Source organism: Canis lupus, chromosome 9 (assembly GCF_011100685.1).
Source record: "Canis lupus familiaris isolate Mischka breed German Shepherd chromosome 9, alternate assembly UU_Cfam_GSD_1.0, whole genome shotgun sequence".
In the NCBI taxonomy this organism is placed as follows: Eukaryota; Metazoa; Chordata; class Mammalia; order Carnivora; family Canidae; genus Canis; species Canis lupus.
In genome coordinates this window covers 8,238,374-8,262,510 of record NC_049230.1, presented here as the reverse complement: position 1 = coordinate 8,262,510, position 24,137 = coordinate 8,238,374, and the positions used below count along the sequence as shown (strand labels likewise).

Here is a 24,137-nt window from a genome sequence, read left to right as displayed (position 1 = left end):
AAAACCTTGGGATTTTCTGAATTCTAAATCCTCAAAGAGCCTCCTTTGTCAGCTGAAACAACCCCCTTCCTCCAGTCTTCTGAAACACTTCTTGAAGACACTGTCATTGCTGTGCATGAAAGAGTCACCCTCCAAGAGAAACCCAATTCTCCTCATGCACTAGTATGTATGGTCTCCAGAAATGATCAGAGTTATAGCCCAGTATGTCCCCAAAGGAAGGGCAAAGGCAAACTCAAGCCGAGGAGAATAAGGATTTGAAACCAACATAATTTTAGGATTTTTTTCTAATTTCACTGACAAACTGGGGGGGGGGGGGGGAATATGTGTGGGAATAGATTTTTAGGGTGCTCAACAACGGAGGGAAGAATATAATTCTGAATTAGCCTGAATTTATTGACATATAATTGTTAGAGATTCTGGGTTTACTATGCTACCATGAGAAGCATAGGACTCCAGGTGATTATCCCTAAAGTACTGAGTGTCGTGTGTGACGCAAGCTGTCCATTATATGTAGGTTATCTAACACGCTCATAAAATGCCATTACCAATTGGAAATGGTTTATATGGGACCGGGCCCTGCCCCCTGGGTCCTGGGGATACTCCAGGGACACCCGCAGATTACTTAGTTGAAGATTACTTTGGACCTCTTCCATTGTGGAAAAGGCAGAGATTTTGCCCCACTGGAACAAGCTCACATATCTGGATTTGGAATTGCTTCCCTGTGTAGCCTATCACTGTGGCATTCTATGTGACACTGCTTCTGACCAAGTAATTCGCTTCACAGTAAAAGAGGGACGGCAATGGGTGGATACCCTTGTGATTTGAGCCTATCACTCAGGTGCAGTAATTTGTTTTGAACTGTGACTTGGATTATTGAAGATGGGTTTCAAGACTGGCTCTGAGACAGTATCTAATGAAGCTTGAAGGACATTGTCCTTTTAGACAAGTGTTCAGAACCAACCATTAATAATATGTGGGGCAGCTTCTCCCATAGCCAGACTAAGCAGGTCTGGAAGACGGGGGAGTGGGGATGATGCCTGTTCCATTTAATCAAACGACTCACTCTCCTCACCTGTAGACCCCACCGGTTTAGAGGTGTTGAATCCAAGAAAGGACTGCTCCACTATTGGGGCAGCCAGCCATTAGGGTAGCTCCCTTTGGAAAGGAGAAGTATGAAGTTTCAATTGCATGAGGGAGAGCTCCATTACCTAAGCAGAACGTTTTGTTTAAGAGTGAACAGAGAAATCAGAGTGGATGTGGATGTGGAACAGCAAAAGAGCGAGACTATAATAAACAATATTTTTTTTTTCTTCTTTTGGGTCTCCACTATCTGAACTCATTCCAAAATTTGAAAATCCATTATTTTATGAGTCTTATGGGGAGGCATGAGCAGCGAGTTCATAGACACAGGACATAAGCTCTGCCAGCTTAGATGTTACTGCCCAGAACTTTGCATGTGGGACCAGGAAAAAAGGATCAGGGTCAGTTTACAGTCCATCCCCATAGTGGTGGTGGTAGAACCAAGGAGCAGCAAGCAGTCTGAGGAGTGGTTATGCAGGGACCAGCATCGGGGGACCGTGGCACCCAAACCAAGCTGTTTTTGAGATGTGATTGGCCATGGTCCTAGACCTCTAGCTTTCTTGTATCCAACCCATTTTCAAGATTGTTTCTCCTACAGATCTTGTGAGGTCCCAATAGGCTTCTGTTAAACTCCTGTCCAAGTTAGCTAGAGTTGGGTTTGTTGTTCGGAATCATGAATCTAAGTAGCCTATCTCATTTGGGCTCTTTCCTTTGCTTCTACTCACAGTAGGCAGGGGAGATGTTACGATGTTAGCTCTTATATTATCAACCCTAGAAAGAAACAGCTCGGAGAAGGACTGAACACGGCTCATCCACAACAATATCCCCTTTATTGATATTAATCACAGTTATGAGGTCTTGTCCATCAGAAAGTTTGCATTATGTAGAACTACATACAAAGACATAAAAATAAACGTATACCAACCACCAAACCAGTTAATTTCAACCAATCAAAACCTCTGAATGTATCTTCAATTTTGTTCATCAGTGCTTCAGAAGAACATACACAGACCCAGCCTAAGGTTGGCTGTGGGGGTCTTAGAGCATTCACAGAGCAGGGTATTTATTCACCCTTGGAAGCAATTCAACATGTAAACTCAGAGGGCAGGCATTGATAACCCAACACCTGAAAGCTGGCTCTTGGGCTGCCTGCCTTGCTGGCGGAGCCCACTCAAGGTCCCATATGCTCCTTTGACCAATGAGGACGGCAGGCCTTACCTATGTTTGAAGCAGACAGATTATATCACCCCTGTTGGAGAAACTACGTGTAGGAAGGAGCAGATTGGCTTGTAGACTACTTAAGTCATCCTTTAGAGTCACTTCAGGATGATGACTTGGCTAAGATTTACCCTACAAGGGGAATGTTAAAGAAAACCCAAAACAAACAAACAAACAAAACCTCTCTTTTTCTTCCTACCCCTTCTCCCTTCTTCATCCTAAACTGTCAGGCCAAACTCCAGGAAAGCCTGCAGCAGCTTAAACATTCAAGGTCAGGTTACAGGTCACATAGTCAATAGGGAAGGACCTATTGCAGATTCCAAATGTCTTTCTCTGACTTAAGTTAGCTTAAGTGGCTCCCTTCGTAACTACACGAGGGCTTGAGTTCCAGCTGTCTGCTGGTGTCCCCAAGTCTCTTAGAAAACTGAAGGCTATAGACTTATGGAAATAAATGTCTAGGGGATTTGGAAACCATGACAAACCACTTTGCTCTTGGAATCCATAGAGAGCAGAGGTCTCTAATCAAAGCTGCACTCTCACTCTGTGTTCATAGTCATCTGAATTCCCTTAACATCAATAGTGTCGATTTTTGCCTTCAGAAAAAATAAGAAAGAAAGAGAAAGACTACCCGCCTCCCTTCCCTTTGTGTTCCCCTCCCATACAGCATCTCCCTTGGGGGACGCAGAGGAAGGCATATTCCTCCTTTGGCTGGCTGGACCTTGGAGAGTGGGTTGCTATGTCCACGATGTTCCAGTTCCGGTCTCATGGGTAGACGATCAATGGTGAAAAATCAAGAGGTACCGATGAGAGGTGTCCTGGCCATTCTGCTCTGAGTCATGAGGCAAAAATGCTTAGGAGGCTTCTCTCTTGGTAGTTTGCTCCTGTAGGTGACCTTGAGAAGCTGCCACTGAGCCCACCAAGGGAGACTTGAGACTGTGAAAGCAGAGATTTCCCTGATTGGTGTGTCCTTGGTAATCCTGCTGAAGACAGATTCTATTCTGTGGCCAAACAAAAATCTGTAGTTCCGTGACACCTCAACATTCTAAATGAAACCAATATCTCCCTCCAAAGAAAGGTAAAAATTGTCCTACTATAATCAGAGTCAATCAGGATAATGAGATGAAAAGGAGAGAAAGGAAGAGGGTTTTAATGTAAAGGAAGAGGCCTGTGGTCCCGTAGAAGCCAACCGTTGCAGTTTCCTGGTGCCGCTTGTCCTGGGGTCCGAAGCATCTCAGCACTAGCCCAGGCCAACGTCGAGGGACATCATCACCACGAATCCCAGGATGGAGGCCCAGGAGGCCAGTTTCCCATTACCACTAGGAAGGAAGGGAAATGAGACCTTAACGCGCTCTGGGACATCATCCAAGCTGAAAGAATCCTCTGCGATGTCCAATTCCAACAGAAAATTAATAAGGACAATAATATTGATAAGCAGCATCTATCAGGGATTACTATATGCCAGGCGAACTAGCTCACGTAATCCCAAAGGATAATCACATGAGACCGGTACTGTCAGTGTTCCCTTGTTACTGGTGGGGAAACTGAGGCATACAGATGTAACTTGCCCAAAGGTACCTCTCATGGCTCTGGAATGTATACTTGAATCCAGTGTGGCGATTAAATTCTCGCTGATATTACTGAGTCTGACCTTTAAAGTAGCCTCAACATCATTCTGCTATAAAAACCAAATGGAAGGAAGAAAGGAAGCCCTTACCACCCCGACGCTCAGCCCATAGCTACACAGTGAGAATATGGATGGGTGGGAGGATCTGGAGGCTGGGGACCCGGGGCGGATGAGGGAGGGTTCGCTCTCCAACCTGATCTGAGCCTCGGGGATGATGTCATCCGTGACCACATAGACCATGGCGCCCGCAGCAAAGGCCAGAGCGTAGGGCAGGAGGGGCTCGGCCAGCACCACGGCGAAGGCGCCAAAGACCCCGGCCAGCGGCTCCACCATGCCGCTCAGCTGCCCGTACCTAAGGAGAGACCAGAGACAGGTGTCACCATGGGGAGGGCCGAGCAGACGCTCAGTAGCCAGCGTGCCCGGACTGCTGACTCAGCCCCAGAAAACAGATGCCTTTCGTGCCACAGCCTGGGTGCCCGTGGCAGTGCAAGAGCTCCTCACCGTGTTTTCAGCCACCTCCTCAGTCCTCCGACCTCCTCCGACACCGTAGGTGCCCCCTCCTGGGTTTCCTGTAGAGTTCTAAGTTTTCTGCATTGTCTGTTTTCCGTAACAGCATTATTGAGATACAATTCACATACCATAGGGCACACCCGTTCAATGTGTACAGTTCAGTGGTTTTAGTATAGTCACGGGGTTGTGCAACCGTCGCCACTACCTAGTTCCAGAACATTCTCATCACCACAAAAGGAAACCCCATACCCATTAGCAGCCACTCCCCATCCCTCCCTCCCTCCCCCAGCTCCCAGCAACCACTGATAATGCTTTGCGTCTCTATGGACTTGTTTATTCTGGATATTTCACATAAAGGGACTCATGCAACACTGGCTTATTTCATCTTATGTAATGTTCTCAACATGCGTCTGTGTTTTAATACATATCAGTGTTCCCTGGTCCTTTTGTGAGTATATCCTGCTGTACAGATACACCACATGCTCTCTATCCACTCGCCAGCTGATGTTGACATCGTCTCTTGACCGACACGACGCTGATTAGGAGTCGTATGGACATTTCCCAAGGATGGTTGCCTGTGGTAGGTTTGGGGGTTGGGGCCACCTCTGCGCCCCTTCTGCAGGAGCTGCACCCACGCGCCTCTGCCAAAGAGGTGGACCTACCTGGCCACCTGGCCAGGTGTATACTGAGGGCTGGTCCCCACTACCCGCCATCTTGGATTAAGAAGAGATTTCTTCTTTAAAAAAAAGAATCCCTTCATTTGAGCTAGTGAGAATGAGTCTCTGTTGCTTGTAATCACTTGGGCCCTGATTGAAACAGCAGCCCCCATGAGCCCTGAGAATCCAGAGAGTAGGAGATAAGCTGGGACCTTTTCCCCACGGTTGAGCCCAGCCAGCTGTTGGGTTGAAAACCAACAGACAAGGGAGTTGGGACATCTTTCCCACTATCCTTTGCGTGGGCATTTGGCAAGATATACTAGCTGGGAGCCTCAATCTCTCCATCTGTAAATTGGGGGTTGAGAAACCCAGAAGTGTACTGGGGCACTTCCCTGCCCAGCTGGTCTCCCCAGTGTCAGGACAGGGCTATGACCTCCCACCGCCCCCTGCTTCTCCGTGGCCAGGAGCAGACAGTTGGCATGGGGGAGACACTGTCTATACCGCAGGACCCTCTAAGGGGACACAGCTTCTGGACTTATATACCATGAGCATGGGTTGGCAGTTCTTGCAGCTCTGCAGTGTGTGTACAATTCCTGGCCTTGGCTTTGTCACTTTGGAAAAAAAGTGAGTTCGATGTCAAGCCCAGATGGACTGAGAGAGAAGAAGTTTAATCTTGGAGTCCAGACGGTGATGACGAGGCCCCTCATTTCCCCACCTCCCATCCTGTGGTGCCCCTCCTGTATGAAACAACAGTCACAACTTTGGGCTTCCAGGACTCACATTTGAACCAAATTTCTAAGGCCACCCTGCCCTGCCCTCACCCTGTCCTCTGTTCTGTAGACTGCAACAATGGAGAAAGAGACAAGAGAGGGTAAAATAAAATAATTCAAGTATGTGTAAGAACTTGTAAGTCATAAGGCCCCATAAAATGGAAGGTATTTTTAAATTGTTATTATTAGCAGTCTTTTAAAATGCCCTCACCGTGCATTCTAGAGCAGGGATTGTCTTCACAAAGAGGTATTCTGGGGTTCGGAGTCCTGAGTTGAGGGGCAGATTAGACTTCCAGTCTCGGAGTCACCACCGAGAACTCGTTGTCTGACCCTCTGGGCCACGGTTCTCCCCTCTCAAAGCTGAGGACTCCCCTTACATGTCACCAGAAAAGTAACATTAAGGAATAGACCAGAAGAGAAAGGCCTTTGGGGACCATGAAAACACGAAGTCTGAGTGCAACAAGCGTCCTCCCCTAGACCTTATTGATAGAATCCTGATCGTCACATTGACGAGGGTTATGACAGGGGCCAATGTAATGACTCACTGTGGTCAGATGGTCCTAAGTAAAGGCATGTTACGTTTAGAGTAGACACTGGTCTACCTCCTACTTGACGGGGAGAGAACCTAATACTGACTGGGCATTGTGGGGTAGCACCTGGAGGCATTCTGAAATAGGGAACATGACCACGTGGGCTGGTTTGTGTAAAGGTTGAAGGTCAAGAGATGAGTATCTTGGGCTTCCTTCCACCTTTGGGGCCATGGGATTCAGACTGTCAGCATTTTACCAGAACCTCCAGGGTCACTTCCAGGTCAGAAGAGGAGGTTCTCGAAGAAAGAAGCCCATACGAAGGATTGCTCTGAGCTTCACATCACACACGACCCCGGCCTCTGACAGCTGACATGCTGGAGCACTTACCAGAAGGCTCTCCAGGGGGAGAAGCCAGCCCCTCGCAAGGGGAGGCTGACAGCCAGGCCCTCCGGGAAATTCTGGATCCCAATTCCAATGGCTAAATTCCTGAAAGAGCAAGAAGGCACATGAAGGCAGCACCCACACACGTAGGACCCCGTGGCCTAAACCCAACGCCGTCCTGTGGCATTGGAGATCCAGGTGAGACCTGTGTCACGTGGAGGAAGGACAAAGGTTAGTGCATGTGTGTAGGTGGGTGCGGGACACAAGGAGAAGCACCTGGCACAGACTGTCCACCCCTTCATGCTGTCCTTGGTCCCCAGGGACACTCAATCTTTACGGTTCCACAGTAAGCAGAGGACGTGCTGGTTGGGCCTGAGGATGACCCGTGTTCTACTACTTAGCTGCATAGCTTTGTGCAAACCACTTAACTTTGTTCATCTCAGATCCTTAGAGTAACATAGACGGGCTTGCATGGGGATGATTACAGCTCCCGCGGAGGACCGCCGACGGCCGTGTGGCCCAATGACTTCACGCCTCTGAAGTTCCCAGCACCTGTGAGGTGCTCAGTACGTTGTGGTTTTTATTCCCTTATGGCACGGAGATGGACTCATGGTATTTTATTGAGAAGCAACCTCAGCAATGGGACAGGGACATAGTGAGCAGAATCCAACAGGGGCACAGGTCTCCTGGGCTTGACTTCCCTGCCGACTCTGCGGGCCTGGCACTGCCACCATACTTCTTTGGGCCCACAGTGGTGTCCACCATGATCCTCTCTCCTCTGCTCCCACGGGACACAGAGGGGCTGTGCTCTGGGAACTGGTCGGGCTCGAGGACAAATTGGTGTCTGCAGAGGGTGACAAGGGCCGGCTTTGGGGACTGGGTTTGGGATCAGGGTCAAGAGTTTCATTTCTCACCTCTTGGGTCCCAAGTCTAGGAATCTCAACCCAGCTTTGGATCATACAGTGGAGTCCTGCTTGAGTTACAGGACCCTATATTCTCCCACCAGCCCTGGGCAGAAATACCCCAGTTCTCTAGTCTTCTGCTATCATTGTCGTAGCCCACACTGACCCTGAGCTCCTATTTTAGGAGCAAGGGGCATCTGAAATATATTCCTTTTTAAGAAATGAGCTTTAAGGGTCCACTTGCCAATATCATCTTGCCAATATGTCACTGGCCCCTGACCTGCCTTCTCAAACAGGCCCTCGAAGTGGCGATCCTTTCTTCCCCACGCTTTTCTAGTCTCCTCTCCCCACCCCCCAAATGGATAAGTGAATACAACCAGCTTTTCGTGACCTTTTGCAAAGCCCTGAATCCAAGGTATCTTTCAGTGGGGAAGATCAGAGGGTCCGACCAGTTCTTGTACTCCCTTTTTTGACCACAGACGCGGCATTTTGTGGCAAGCTCCGGCCCATGCCATCACCTGCCCTGCCATGTTCACAGGGAGGTGAACAGCTTACCCCCAGCCTGACCCCGGAGCTGCCGGCCGGTCCCGGGATTGTCACCAGCAAGTCAGAGGTGGGGCTCCCCGTCCAAAGTCCTCACCATGACGCAGCATGGACTGCAGCCATCCGCCAGGCGGACCATGGAAGCCTCCTCCACATCCTGTCCAGGAGCCACCATCCCGATAAGCAGCACAGAAGCCCCATTCTTCTATCCCTGGCAAGCCACATTACCCCTGCCCTGCCCTGGCTCTGGCATGGTGCTTCCAGCCCAACCAGGTGCCGCACCCTCTGGATCCTGCCAGGCCGTCCTCAGCAGGGCGCCACCTCGCTGGGTGATCACCAAATCTCTCCTAAGTGTTCACCCCCCAACAAGGGCTGGACCACGGATTCTCTGCCTTTCCCATCTTCACCAGGCTCTTTGCACACACACATGCTCTCCCACCATGTTCCCCTGCTCCGCTGTATGCCCCGCCTCTGTTAGACATCAACCAGACAGGGGTGACCCAACGGGAGTCTCCTCTACTCACTCTCCCTGTCCCATTTCATCACTTGCATCACCTCAGGACTGAGTTAAACACAAAGCTCTTGGCCCTGGCCCCGATGCCCGGGCCTACCCTTGAGACTCCGGTTCATCGCTATGGTGTTGGGCTTCAGATCTGCAGACTCGAAGAACGCGCTGACAGCACTGAGAGCCAGTGACCTAAGACATCATCAAAATGGGCGAGGACGGGGTTCGTGGTCACGCCCACCTCCCACCCAAGAGCCCCATCCCTGCCACCCTGCCACCCCACTGAGAAGCACCATGGGGGAGGCCCCAGGTGGGAGCTGAGGACACCAGTGGCTCCTTGTGAATGCACCAGCTGGCCTGCAGACTGGGTGCTTCCTGTGTACAAAACCTGAACTGGGGGGCCCTGGAGGGGATCTGCAGAACAAAGACCAGAAGCAGAAAAGTGGGGGGCTGCTGGGGAGATAGAACCAGCAACAGAAGAGAGGGGTTCCTGGGTGCCCCAGGCCAAAGGAGCAGAAGAGAAGCAGGGCTTGGTGTGGCAGGGCTGGTCCCTGGGAAGCACAAGCTCTGGGCTGACTTATTGGGGGTGTGCGTGGGGGCTGGATCAGCAGACTGGGGCCCGGTGAATGGGGTGCCAAAGCTCAGCCTGCCAAGAAGGAAGCTCCAGATGCTCACTCCCTCTTGCAGCCCTACTGTGCTTTTCCTGGGCTTTCCATGACCAGCTGGACACTCCCTGTAGCATCCCCCAAGAGTGAGGCATGCTGGGCCATCCCCTCCATTGTTCACCTTTTAGGGGAGGGAAAGCCCAGATGAGAGGTTTCCTCTCCAGGACGGGCTACGAAGATTCCAAACAGGATTCAAAGGCAAGGGGAAAAACCCAAACCTTGTCCTTCCCAAGACAGTGAGGCTGCTGTGTTCTGTGTTTTGTTCTCCCCAGAGGGAGCATGAAGACACCATCGCCAGTCTAGACTGTGGCAAATTAGCAGCAGGGAGAGGGAGGTGGGGATGAAGGGCTCATTAAGAAAAGAAACCGCAGGCTCTCCCCTGACGGCACCCCTTTCCTTCGGTGTCAAGCCAAGCCCCACAGTGATCTGTCACCTGAGCCGGACCAGGATGAACAGGGACAGGGAGAGAAGGGCCAGGAAAGGTCATCCATGGGGAGAGCAGGGGCAGGGAGGAGAGAGGGGGAGTGGAGGGATGGGGGGCCGGGCCTGGCAAGTGCAACGCTGGCCCTCCAGGCTGCCAGCTAGGAGAGGCTTCCCTGCCTTATCGTCAGACATCACTGATCCCAAGAGACGAGCAACAGGAGGAAAGGCCATCTCGGTGGACAGTTGATTTCTGCTTTTGCTTAGAGCCCTGGAAGCAGCTAGAGGCCTGACCCTGCCAACCCTGACCAGGCCTGGCTCCTCGTCTGCATCCTCATCCTCCTCCTCGGTCCCCGGAGTAAATGTTCGAGAACACCCGGGTTGTAAGGGCCGCTGGAGGCCGGCTGTTCGACACCTTCTCGGTTAAGGGAGAAACAAAGATACAGAGAAGCTGCACGTCTTTGGAGAGATGGTGTGACAGGTAGTGGGTGCGCCAGAAAGACCTGGGTGGGACCCCCAGCTGCACCACTGTGACCCAATGCACGCTATAAGCAACTGGGCCTTGACTTTGTCCTTATCACAGGCGTAAACGCCTGCCATTTTGGGGGTCCTTCTGTGCATGATCGCTGTGAACCGCCGGTCACCCACAGCTCACAGCCCAGAGCCGGTGCTCCTAAAGCAGTCCTCCTGTTAAAATTGCCCGAGGTTCCCGAAGGAGGCGCCACTCAGGCTCTGCTGCTCCCCCGCCCCTGGCGACCTTCCCAGACCCACACCAACTTCTCCAACTCCTGCTCCTCAGCCTTCTGGATCCTGTGACCTCCAGGTCAGAACCAAAGCCAGAAATAGCAACTGGTGGCCAGCTGGGACCTCCCCTCTCAAGGGTGACTCAGAATCCACCACCGAGCCCCACCCATGTGTGAGAGGTTATGTCGGACATGAAGAGAGATGTTAGGAAGCCCCCCCCCCCTTATTTTTAAGGAGTTTACAGTCAAATAGAGGGCAAAACACCTGTCTATAAAGAACCACAGGATGGCACCCAACTCGCCATAGGGAGGCACGAAATGGATGCAGAGAACATTCTAGTAGAGGAACATGATCTGAGCTAGAAAGTGACATTTGAGATGGACTTTGAAGGATGAGGATTCTTTTCACGGACATTGAGAGATGAGGAGATGCACGTCGTATCGGAAGAAGGAAGAGAGCACGCGTGTAAGATGGTAGTCCGGGGGCCATTCAGGCCTTCTTTCCTGCCCCTTCATCAGTTCAAAGTCAACACACACACACACACACACACACACACACAGGACATGTGCAGAAGTCGCAGCCCAGCTGTCCCAGACATCAGTCTTGTGCACAGGAAAGCTCACTACCTGCTCAGTTTGCTGGCTTCCGAGGGAAAACCTGAGTGCTCAGTGCCCCGGCCTGAGCCCCACCCCAGGGGCCTCCCCAACGCCAAGTGCAAGGTTGCATCCCTCGGGTCTCTAGCCCTCCTTTAGAGGCAGACTCGGTGCTGAATGAGACCGACTTCTTGGCCATGTCCACCCAGACCCCTCACTTCATGTCTTGGGCCTTGCACTTGGGGAAAGCTTTCAGCCTATGTCCTGTGCACAAAGCACAGAGCGCACAGTCCCCGTGGCAACGACCTGTGGCCGAAGTCAGCTCATCTCTCATCTCCCGATACTCTGCCCGTCAGAGGGCACCTAAGGTCCCTCTGCTGGAATAGAAATGATGACAATCACCCTTGCCATTTACTTAAATTGATGAAGTGTCAGGCGTGGTAGCAACACACAGTCCTCTCGTCCACCTTCTAAGTGTTTCCTCCCCATTAATATCCCCATTTTACAGATGGGGAAGCTGCCGCACAAGCCGCTGTGCCCAAGGTCACCCGGCCACGAATCGACAGTGGTCACATTTGTCGGGGCTTCTGGGCCTCACGCAGACCCACAGACCATCTTGGAGAGAGATGGTTACCTGGGCTCAAGTCTCCAGCAGGGGATCAGGTGCTGCCTAATGCCCACTCTGGAGGCAAGAGGAGCGGACCAGATGGAGGAGATGTTAACCAGAGTCCTCCAGAGTTAAGGGAGCTGGAACATCTCCCCTACAACTGCCACCGTGGATATTTTGGGTCAGATCGTTCTTTGCTGTAGGGGCTGTCCCGGGCATAGTGGGATGTTTAGCAGCATCTCGGGCCTCTACCAATCAGATCCCAGTAGGTCCTCCCAATCACGACAACCGAAGACGTCTCCAGATGCTCCAGGACATCTTCTGGCGGCAGGCAGGGCGAGCATGGGGACAAATCGCCCCTGCCTGAGAGCCACTGAGCAACAGCGTAGGGGAGCTGGCTTCCTCACCAAGTACCTGAGCAGCAGGAAAAAAATGCCTCGGACCAACCAAGGACAATCTCTGATCTCATTTGTCTGATTTGAGAATTTCTAGATTCGGTGGTGTTGAGTCTTCAAGGGAACTTAGCTGTGGGATTCAAGTTAAAAAAAAAAAAAAAAAAGGACGCTGGAGAAGGACTGGGCCCCTGCTCCCTCATTCCTAAGGCAGTAGCTCTGGGACCTGGAGTTGCACAATTCCGGGGGAACCGTGCACATCGTGTGTTCTGGGAATGGCACCCCCCCCGGAGTTGTGCAATGGGACATTCCTGCTTGAACCCCAACCGCAGGTTATTGCTCAGCCTCGGGTTCAGTTCTGAGGCTGGAGGCGAGGCGTCCCCAGGGAGGCGGTTGGGAGGGTCACGGATTTCTCTGAGAGTTGGCAGGTGAGCGTCCTTGCAACCCGCAGCCTGCTCTCCAGGCTATGTTCTCCGGCCTGCCGATAATGAGAGAAGCACAGCATATTCCTGACAAGCCCCGCTTCACCCGGGCTCCCAGATCCTCCCCTGGGCCGTGAGCGTGTGTGTTCTTGTGTGGCAGGCCCTTACATACTGTTTTGATTGTTATCGTCCTGCCCTGAAAGGCCTGAGTGTTCAGGCTCAGGGGTGACATCACCAGCTTCCCACTCGGGCTGCCGCTTGATGTTTGATGAGCTTGCAGGTGGGAAGGGGCTGGATGCTCCCCGCGGGGCTGCCGGGCCCTACCTGCTTCGTGGAGCTAGTTTAGCACAGAAGGGATCTTCCCCACCCCCCTTCTTCTCAGTTTTGGGAGGCTGATTGCCACAGGCTGGAAAGCCAGGATGACCCATCCTTTCCCTTAAAGTCGGCGGCCCTTCTCAAAGAGGGCGGGGAAGAGCCCCAGGAAGTCAAGCCACAAGGCAGGGTGGCGTCTGAGGGTGATTCAGGCCACCACTGCACACCCCTCCTTGCAGAACAGCAGAGAAGCCTCTTGGATATTGAGGGGGGTCGCTCACCCCCACTGAGGGACGCCCTGGGGATCGTCACCTGCCAAGTCTCCCAGCAAATAAATCCGTCCTATGTACAGGGTACAGGCCAGGTCAGAGGCTGCCTCCACGTGATTTAAAAGCACCTGGGGGTATGGACCCGAGAGCAACGTGCTTACACAGTCATAAAGGCTACCAGGCTCCTAGGAGCTCGATCGGTTAGCCCCAGACTGAAAATTAAGCAAATGCCCGTCAAGGACCGAGTGAAGAAAAAACCAGTGATCTGCTCACCCCGTGCAATAGCTTTTACAGCAGCAAGAGTGAACCATCTACAGCTTCGTGCAACAGGATGAGGCATCTCAGAGGCGAAATTGTGGGCAAGAAAAACTAGACACGAATCGTGAATGCTGTGACCCTCTGGTCACATGAATTCCCCAGACAAAAACGAGCTATGCCTTCTGAACTGCGAACTGATGGATAGGCGGCCAACGGCAACCGGTTATTGGTGAGTTCTCCTTTAAAATAATTGATTTTTAGGGGCGACTGGGTGGCTCGGTGGGTTGAGCATCTGATTCTTGGTTTCGGCTCTGGTCATGATCTCCGGGTACTGGGACTGAGCCCCGCGTCGGGCTCCGTGCTGGGTGGGGAGTCTGCTTGTGGATTCTTTCTCTCCCTCTCCCTCTGCCCCTTGCCCAGCTCTCTCTCTCCCAAATAAAAAAATAATAATAATAAATATTTTTTTAAAAAAGTAATCGATTTTTTGGAACCATGCATTCTAGCAGAGAATGGGGATGCTCTCGTGGTAGGACTTGGGGTCCTGAGTGGGGGGTGGGGGTCACACTCTGAGGACAAGGATAACTTCCCATTGCCTTTTCATAAATATGTTTCATTGCAGCTGAATGGACATGCAGAGAAGAGCACATACTCCATCTATTCCGCTTGATGAATTTTTCAGAAACGTGATGATCACTATAACACCCACACCCAGCTTGAGAAACGGAACATACCAAGCACCCCAGGAACCTCCAACTCCGGGGTCCCTGGTCTCCAAGGGGAGCCGCTGTCTTCACTTCCAACTGCTTGGCTTGGTCACGCTTGCTTGCAGATGTTCTGCGAATAGTTTAGGCGGCCCTACAAGACCTGGGTGGAGGATCCTGTGAGGGTTGTGGGTGATGACCCCTTTGCAAACATGGCCCGCAGGTGGCTTCCCCCCGGCTGTAGGTTTGGAGGCCCTTCGGGGTACTGTCCTTCCTAGGGTACCTGCATCTGTCCCCTTGCTCATCCTTCACTCCAGTTTCTCATTCGCTGAATGTTCTAATCGTTCCATTTGTAGGATCGGCATTGGGGGCGGGGAGGGTGGCGGGAGGAGGGTGGCAATAAAACCATTTTGTTCTCCAGCAGGAAAAATACCATTTACAAGCCACTGAAAACTTTTCCAGCATTTTGGTACTTTCTTCTAGAAAGAGCTCTAAGGGCCTTTATAAATTATACATTTATTTTTTTTTCTTTCACTTAGGAGGTGTACGTTCATTTTCCATTTTATAGACAGGGTAACCCAGGTCCCACAAAGGGCAAGCGATAAACTGAAGAACACGGCACGGGTCACTGCAGTAAAGCCAACAGTGCTGGATCCCAAGCCTTCCCCATATGCCATCTCTTCATGTAAAACCACAGAAGGCAGGGAGGAAGAGGGGCCAGAGACGGCTTCGGGGAAGGAAGACCACAAACCTTGATGTCATTCTTGGCTAGTCTCGCTCGCTCGCTCCTCACACACAACCCGACAGGGAATCCTAGGGATCTATCCTCCAAGCCTGTACACATCCAGGCACTTCCTCCCTGCTCCACGGCTCCGCCCAGGTGGGGACCGCCACTGTCTCCTGCCTGGTGCACAGTGGCAGTGTCCTAACTGGTCTCCTTGCTTCTCCCCCTGCCCCTCCACTCTGTCCTCTCCACCGCTGCTATGTCTATGTATGTTGCTCCTTGGCTTGACACTGCTGTGGCTACCCATTTCACCCAAGGGCAGAGTCCAGGTCCTTCCTCTGGGTTGTGCACGCTTGGTTGCCCCTGCTTTGGGCATTTCTACTGGAATATTCCTCCTTGGGTATCTGTGACTCACCTCTTCACCTCTTTCAAGACTAGGCCATCTGTTTTCTCCAAGGCTAGGTCATAAAGGACATTGTGGCTTTTGTCGATCTCTCTTGACCACTAGTTCTGGGGGAAGCCAGCTACCATGTTGTAGGACTCTCAAGCAGCCACAGAGAGGCACCCATGTGACAAGAGGGCCTCTAGCCAGTAGCCATGTGGTCTGTCACCTTGGAGGCTGGTCCTCTGGCCCCGTCCAGCCTTTAGATGAGTACAGCTCCAGCTGACTTCTTGACTGCAACCTTGAGAGGGACACAGAGCAGGGGGCACTCAGCAGAGCCACCCTCCAATTCCCAACCCACCAAAAACATGAGATAATGTTACTGGCTTGAGCCACCAAACTTGGAGCTATTGTGTTACTCGGCAGTTGTAAGATAGTTACCTCCCCGACGAAATCTGCCCTCATCCCTTTATCTAAAATCACAAACCATCCAGCACTCCCATTCCCCTTTAAGCCTAGCCTATTTTTCTTCTCCTCTTCCATATTTTTTGTTAGCAGTTCCTACCGTCTAACCTCCTGTACAACGTACTCATTTTTTACGTGAATGGTTTGCCCTTTCCCCCACGTCTGACCCGGCATCAGGACAAGCTGGGAATCTCTGTTCACCGATGCGTCCCGAGCACCTACAGGAGTGCCAGGTGCACACAGCCATGTGCATGGAACAGGCATGCGCACAGATGTGGCCCGGTGAGTTCCAGCAAGGCCCATGTCTCATCTGCTCCCAGCTGCAGGTCATCAATCAGCAGCGAGCATGTCACAACTCCCTGGGCCACGGTGTCCTCTGCTCTAAAACAAGGAGGCTGAATCGGGCGACCCGTAAGCTCTTTTCCAGATCCTAAGCTCTGGGATTCCTACACAAGGGCGGCATTGTGGGTTCTCCAGATTCCAGGGGCTGCAGAGACAGGCCTCGGCGTTTGCCAAAGCTCGTTTTCCTGGCCGTTGCACATCTGGAAAGCCGAGAAACAAAACCATCGCATTGTGCACATCTGGACAGCATAAACCAATCGCTCCAAGAGGAAACTCCGAAACGGCTGCTCAGCGAAAACCCGCGGCGCAGGCCAAATGAGAGGGGCTGAAAGGCTCCTTTCTTTTCCACCCGCAAAACAATCTTCTGGGCACGAAGCTGGAAGCTGAATGCTTTGCTGCTGAATAACATACGCTCTCAATAGCCTTCGACTGCAGTCTCTGTCACGTTGCTCTCTTGGCCTGGCTCCTGGCCAATGCAAAACTCCGAGAACAGGGATTTTTTCCCCCGCTCCCTTGTTAAGACCAAACGATACCTTCACTTATCCTTGGGGCATATGGACTGAGTTCAAAGCTGAACACCACCTGCTCCTCCTCCTCCTCCTCCTTCAGGGAGAGCAATTGAACCGCACGCCTAATGCAAACCGAACAGGGAGCTTTGAGCTCTGGTGAGAAATCGCAGGCGATTTGCATGCAGTTGTAACTGCAGCTGGGCAGAGAAAGCCGCCTGTCAATATGCAGTGAGTTCTGGGCCCCCAGAACAAAGAGGAATGATATTCCTTTGCAAACAAAACGAGTGTCAGGGGCTCTGAACTTCCGGCAGTATCTCTTCACTAGCAAAGACAGTGCAGGGAGTTGGGGAGAGGCAGGCAGGGAAACGTGGGGTTTTACCCATTTCCAAGTTCACAGCCTGTGATGTCAAAGGCTTGATGGCCAAGGTGACTTGGAGCATGGGAAGGCTCGAGCTGCAACTCAAAGCATGTGTACTGAGTCGATGTCGTGCGAACAACAGGGGATGCTTGCAAGGAGCAGATGAGGGTAGCTGATGACCTGAGGGTTTGGGTGTCGGGTCGTCCCTCGTTGTCATTCTTTAGAGGTTTCTTGAGGGTGCAGGTGAAGAGCAGGAGCACAACCGAGGAAGTTATGGTCCTGAGGCCCAGCCCTGGACCCTTACCCTCAAACCACAGCACCTCCCCAAGACTCAGAACACTATATCCGTGGGACCACTGCCTTTCGCTGTGAAGCCTGACAGCACTGGAAGCACAGGGCCCCTAGCTCACAGCCTGCTGTCTCTGAGTGCAGACTGACATGACGAAAACCAGGCGGGGCACTGGGAAGAAATCGAACCAAAAAAATAAATCTTTTCCTTCCTCGTCTTGACTAGCTGGGGACGCTGAGCTTTGCTGCTGGGAAACGGCTGTGTTTTCCTGGCTTCTCAGCGTGGATGAGGTGAGTGCAAGATGCATGTCGGTAAAGCCAATGCCAGGGAGGTGAGCTGCGGATAATCATCAGCTGGGAGGTTCACGCCAAGATGGTGGGTGAAGCAGCCACCCTGATCAGAGCCGCTGCTTCTAGAAACAGCTGGTGCTGCTCACAGAGGTGCCTGGCTAACAGCAACCGTAGCAAGAGCACCAGACAGCTCATTTAATAAGCTCTGGCCTTGCACCGGATCTAGAGATAAGTGCTGTTGATGAGTCATCTCATGTTACTTTGGTGATTACCCTACACAAGAAAAACCCTACTAACCCATTTCAGAGATGTAGAAACTGAGGCTTAGAGAGGGTGAAGTATCTCTCCCAAGTTCGTGAGGCCCCAAGTGCTGGAATTCCAGCTCAGGTCTGCTGATTCCAGAGCTCGTGGGCTTCACCTACATGTGCTGCACCATCCCACCAACCCAGTCCAGCAGAAACCTTACAGAGCAAGGGTGGATCTTTTTGTAATCCCACTTTGTGAGGGATAACCTGTGATTATGGGCAATTATTTCACACCATGAAGCCATCTAGTACCAACTTTCTGCTGTGGGGTTTGGGGATAGGGGCCTAGCACAAACATCGTAAAAGATCCTTTTGGTTTAAAATATTCATGTTCTGTAATTATCTGTAAAATCATAAGAGCTTCCCAGTATTTTCAAATGAGTGGCTGGGTTCTGACACATATCCGGGATCCTTTTCCCTGTCAGTAACTATAAAGAATTCTTTGGCTATTTTACGTAGATCTCAGTGGCCCTGATGGATAGCCCCATTCCCAAGGTATCAGGAATCCCTAGCCTTCCTGGTAGGAGGAAGCCAATTAAACCCTGTCATCTCTGACCCCTGCGCTCCCTCTGAGGGGTACTAAGCAGTGCAAAAGGAATAGCAAGTCCAGAGTGAGAGGAGGGCATAATCATAGGCTCTGATTGGGCACAAGAGGAGGAGAAAGGACCAACAGTGTCCATCAGATGGCCAAGAAAGCACAATCCTAATGGCAGCTGCTTGGTCCCCACCCAAGGAGCCACTCGGGGACATGGGCTGGGGGCGCTTAGAGCCCATCCAGCCAGAGCTGAGACTTAAGGATCATCCCGTGTGCATATGAGATTATGGAGAAGGCTGCCTTCCCCACTGCATCCTGTCAAACACAGCCAGTCCTCTGGACTCTTCCAGAGTGCCAGTGTCATCCAAGACAGAGAAGCAGGAAAACTGCTTTCCATTCAAGGAGATTAAGGAGACGTGACAACCAAATGCAGTGCCAAGACCAACAAATAAAACATCAGCAGACACGTCTATAAAGGGCATTCGGGAGTGATTACAAAGATTGGATAGGGTCGGTGCACTAGATAATTTCATTAGATCAATGTTGAATTTCTTGGGATAATCGTATTGTGGTTTTGTGCGAGAATGTCTTTAATCTTTCTTTTCCCCCCTCAAAGTTAAGGAGGTTGTTTTGCTCTGAGACTTCTCAAATAATTCAGTATACAAATTTAATCATTCATAAAATATTTAAAGTTTTTGGTTTTTTTTTTTTAAGTAATCTTGAAATCATGATCCCAAGGGCTGGAAATCATGACCCCAAGATTAAGAGTCGCTTATTCTTCCTACTGAGCCAGCCAGGTGTCCCTACATTCATCAAATATTTAAAGAGCCCTTACTATGCACCAGGTACTCTGTATTTCTTTTTCTTTTTAAACTGAAATAATTTGATACTTACAGAAAGTTGCAGAAATAATACAGATTTCCTGTGTCCACATCATCCAGATTCCCTAATGTTAACAATGGACATAACCACCAGTACAACGATCAAAACCAGGAGGATAACACTGTACATCAGCGTAAAAAAGAAGGCAGAAAAAGAAAAAAAGAAGGAAGGACCTTGCCCCCCACTCCCTCCCTTCCCACTACCCACTGTGAGTAATCAGTTTTCTTAGTTTCTGGTTTATCTCTGTACAAATGAGCGCATACATCTCTATTTTATTACCTTTCCCTCCACCCTCCTTTTTTTTTTTTTTTTTACATAAATGTTAGCATACTAACAGATGCTTTTTTTTCAATTTTTTTTCACTTAATAGTATGTCCTGGTAATCACCCCAAATCAGTTCACAGAGCTCTTCTCCATTCTTTGTTACAACTGCATACTACTCCACTGTGTGGCCATATCGGTTTATTCAACCCCATTTAGGTCACTTCCAATCCCTTGCAATTACAAACAGTGTCGCAATGAACAAATCATCGTGCGCACATCCTCATTTTCACATTCGTAGAAGTGTATCTGCAGGCTAGATTGCTAAGGGTGGCCTGGGTCAGAAGGGAAAGGCAAATGTGATTTGGCTAGATGTTGACAAGTTTCTCTCCAGAAGGGCTGCATCAATTTGCATTCCCACCAGCAGTATACGAGGGGGCTGGTTTCTCCGCAGCCTCATCACAGAATATGGTGCCGTATTTTAAAATTGTGTCCATCTGATAGGTTAGAAATGATATCTTGGTGCTATTTTTTCCCTTGCTATTTTAATTAGCATTTTTCTAATAAGAAGTGAGTTTCAGCATTTTTCCTACATGCTGGAAGGCCAATTTTATATGCCTTTTGTGAATACTATTCGTGTCTATTTTTTTTTTTAATCAGAATGTCCTGATTCTTGAAAGATGCAGCTGAAATACACAGAGGTAAGGGGTCCTGAAATGTCAAATGGTTCAATGGGAAAGTACGTGTGTGTGTGTATGTGAACATGTGTGTTTACCTATCTATGGAGAGAACAATAGTCTTATTATACACACACACACACACAGCTCCTCCCTCTCCATATACACACAAAATGAGTCAGTCGTCAACATGCCACTGTTCCCTCCTGTAGCTACAGCAAACATGCTCAATCACCCAACCTCCCCTTTTGCCTTCATGGCTTCCACATGACAAGTCACTCTGGGAAGGACTCTAATGCCCACAGGCTGGGCACATCCCTAGGAAGCCTGGAAAACTAGCAGAGCACTCAGGTGAGCCACGCCCCCAGCCAGATGTGCTCTGTCTCCTGATATCCCGTCAGGCCAACATTTTAAAGGGGGCCCTCCCAGGCCTGGTCACTCCCCATCAACCTTCACAACGTATGCCACAATTACTTACATTAAATCAACCCACCTTTTCCTCTTCAAGTGCCTTTTTAAATAAAATTGTGATACTTTCCTAAGGGAAATAAACACCTGCATTATTTGCCGGATACAGAAAAGAAGTGAAGAAGTAAATATATTGAAAGCAGATCAGAGGGGATCCCTGGGTGGCTCAGTGATTTAGTGCCTGCCTTCAGCCCAGAGTGTGATCCTGGAGTCCTGGGATCGAGTCCCCCATCAGGCTCCCTGCATGGAGCCTGCTTCTCCCTTTGCCTGTGTCTCTGCCTCTCTCTCTCTCTCTCTCTGTGTCTGTCATGAATAAATAAATAAAATCTTAAAAAAAAAAAAAAGAAAGATCAGAAATGGTGAGTTGGTGTGGAAGTGACGTAAATCTAGACACTCAGATTTGGAGTCTAGCTGGGTGGCCCAGTGAGGGACCCGAGTCTCCTGCCACTTGCTGAAGTCAAAATCCCAGATGGAAATTCCAGATAATCTTTTTTTTTTGAGGGGGGAGGGGCTCCCAGTGCAAAGAAGGTCTGTAGCCTGGATGGTCACGGTACTCGGATGGCATCTGGGAGGGAGATGAAATCAGCACATTGAAAGTGCTGCAATTAGCGCCTGGCACAGAGTAAGCACTCAGTAAAGGCGAGCTGCTTCTTTCATCACCAGGATGATGAGTAGCCACGTGCAAAAAAGAGTTAACAGGGCAGGCTCGAGGCTGTTTGCAAGGCTGGCCCTTTGCTGGCTTCTGGGAACCTGATCAGGGTGTCTCTCTGGGCCCAAACTGTTTGTGCAAATCATATTGTTGACGCTGAACACCTGCCTCACTTCCAGGAGTCTGAAGTTTTAGTATGTGGTAGTCAGAGGGTGTCTGTGTGGGCAGCCCCCAATAAAATCTTTGGGCACGGCGTCTCCCATGAGTGCCCTGGGTAGACAGGAATTTGCACGTGTTGCCACAAATTCATCACTGTGGGAATTAAGCACAGCCTATGAGCTAGCAAAGAAAAGGACATTTGGAAGCTCGTGCCTGGCTTCCTCCAGACTTTGCCCCACGTGTGTCTTTCCTTTGCTGATTTTGCTTTGTATCTTTTCCCTATAATACATCTTATGTATGAATATGACTAAATGCGGAGTCCTGTGGGTCCTTACAATGAATCACCCAATTGGTGTGGGCTTGGGAGACCTCCACAGTAAGAAGGAGCAGCAGTGACTGCGGCTGGTGTCAGGTGGCTGGACCTAAGGGAAGCCATCACATCCTAGGATTGCGGGTGGGAGGCAGCCAGGCATCCTGACCTTAATGGACTGGAAATGGAGGCTCAGTACATAAAACCCAAGGCCAGGGGCCACCATGGGACCACAGGGGCCAGCGACAGGGGCACATTCGAGACAATGCCCAGGTGGGCCCATCACATCACAGTGAAGCTATAAGGAGAAAGGAGAGCAGATGCTCCCCTTGGTCAGGAGAGAGCTAATGCTGAGAATTCAGATCTCTAGAGAAGAGGAGAAGAAGGAGGGGGAATCTCAAATTGCCTATGTCTATAACCCAAGCTGAGCATACTTAAGATTAGAGGTGACAGGATGACCTTTAAATGGCACGTGTTTACCTTCCAGGCAAATGAAGGCTAAATTCATGGACTACAGTGGTTCTCAAGGGTACCTGAGAGTCACCTAGAGGATTTGTTAAAGCACAGACCGCTGGGCCTGCCCAGAGGACCCAGTAGATCAGAGCGGGGCCTGAGAACACACACTTTGAACAGGTGACACTGATGCTGCCAGAAGCCACACACTGAGAACCACTAACACAGAGACCTACACTTACACACCACGATCAGAATGAACCGGCCTCTGCAGCGTTGGAGGAAGAACGATCTGCCCCAAACTGCATGAGCAACCCTGGGCAATGAGAATTTCATGAATCCATCCCTCCAACGGCAGCAGCTGTGTGGAGAGGCAGGGCTCGGGGAAGGCTCAGCAGGGAGAGGTGGGCTCAAAAGCCTCAGTGCGGCTGCCTTGGGGGAGCTCTGGGGAAATGGAAATGTTCCAGAGCCTTCCAAGAAGATGCATGTGCCCACCCTGTCTCAGGCACCTTTATCTTGCAGGCAGTAGCAGGATATCCCAGGCCAAGCCAGAGTCCAGACAGGACCCTTCACACCTATCGAGTCTTGGCCCTGCTGGGGGGACTGTCCCACACCTGCTGGGTCTCGGCCCTGCTGGGGGGACTGTCCCACACCTGCTGGGTCTTGGCCCTTCTCGGGGGGGGGGGACTGTCCCACACCTGCTGGGTCTTGGCCCTTCTCGGGGGGGGGGGGACTGTCCCACACCTGCTGGGTCTTGGCCCTGCTGGGTGGACTGTCCCACACCTCTTGTGTCTTGGCCCTGCTGAGGAGATTGTCCCATGAGTGCTGGGCTCCAGGAAAGCCTGCAGACATCCAGAAAAGGGACAGTCCCTCCTATTTCCTCAGACCAAGGGTTTTCCAAGTAGGGCTGACTCAGCCTCCCAAGGGACATTGGCAATGTCTGGAGACTCTTTTGGTTGTTACAACTGGGGCCAGGCTCCTGACATCTGGTGTGAAGAAGCCAGGGATGCTGCTAACCATCCCACAACACACACGCTGGCCCCCGTGACACAAGTCTCTGCTTTAAGGCGTCAGGAATGAGATGAGGGATGAGAAAGCCCACTCAACGCCTGTGCACGGCAGGCTCTGAATACAGCAGGCACAGCATCCGTGGGGACTTGCGATCATGGGAAGGTGAAGCTAGAAGGTCTCCACTCCTTTTCTGAAGACTCTTTGGCCGTGCTCCATGGCAGGTGGCTAGGAGACGACTAGCCTAGGAGCAGACATGCAGCGTGTAGGGTAGAAGTCTGCAGAGGAGACCCACGGAGGGCCTTTCCCCACCACCAAGGCCCACTTGGTGACAGCATCATCACCTACAAGCCCAGCAAAGCCCACTGCCTTCCCCTCTTAGCCTGAATTCCAAGCTCACTCCAGCTCCTTCTCCCTCCACGCATCTCAGAGCAGGACAACCATATCCATCAACGAACATCCCATAAGCAGAGTAAGTGAGTTGGCTTGTAAATGGCACTTCTGGAATACAAAACATTTATATCTTTTTCGAGCTCCCAGCAGGTTTCCCTACAAAGTTCTGCTATGACTGGCAGGTTGAGTGCCTGCTTAGCTCACAAAAGCCCATTTAACGCATCCATCAGTGGCTTATAAGTATCTAAGTACCTTAGGGCTTACGTAAAGCTTGTGGGGAGGTCAGGAACTGAATCACCATTTAGAACGTTTTTTTTTCCCCCTTTATGGGAAAAGGCCTTCCTTCTGAACAGTGGGGAGGGGACAAGAAAGCACTAAAGAAATGTGAATGAGACAGATGAGGAGACGGGAGGAATTTGAAACTCCGAGGAGGACATTCCTTAGCCACTGGGGTCACGGTCATGAAGCAATTCGAAGATTCATCCATCCTCAATCACGGCCAACTTCCTGTCCTCTCTCTCTCGGACAAAACAGCCTAATGACTCCCAAGGGTGCAAACCCCCAGGGAACCCATGC

The 24,137-nt window shown here is 50.9% G+C and overlaps 1 protein-coding gene across 12 annotated transcripts in view; it reads right to left on the bottom strand.

The window, feature by feature from the left end:
- Window positions 1-1,888: 1,888 nt before the first annotated feature.
- The window catches only part of SLC39A11 (solute carrier family 39 member 11), a 403,217-nt gene continuing 380,968 nt past the window's right edge, over window positions 1,889-24,137 (bottom strand). For 10 of the 12 annotated variants that reach the window (XM_038546727.1, XM_038546724.1, XM_038546726.1 and 7 more), the window contains 3 exons: window positions 6,776-6,874; window positions 4,116-4,274; window positions 1,889-3,614 (listed from right to left, as the gene is read on the bottom strand). In XM_038546727.1, the coding sequence (XP_038402655.1) occupies window positions 3,536-3,614; window positions 4,116-4,274; window positions 6,776-6,874 (337 nt within the window). In that variant the 3' untranslated portion in view covers window positions 1,889-3,535. Of the gene's footprint in view, window positions 3,615-4,115; window positions 4,275-6,775; window positions 6,875-15,241; window positions 15,510-24,137 lie in introns of those variants that run through there. The other 2 variants (XR_005364223.1, XR_005364224.1) reach the window with 1 other exon arrangement.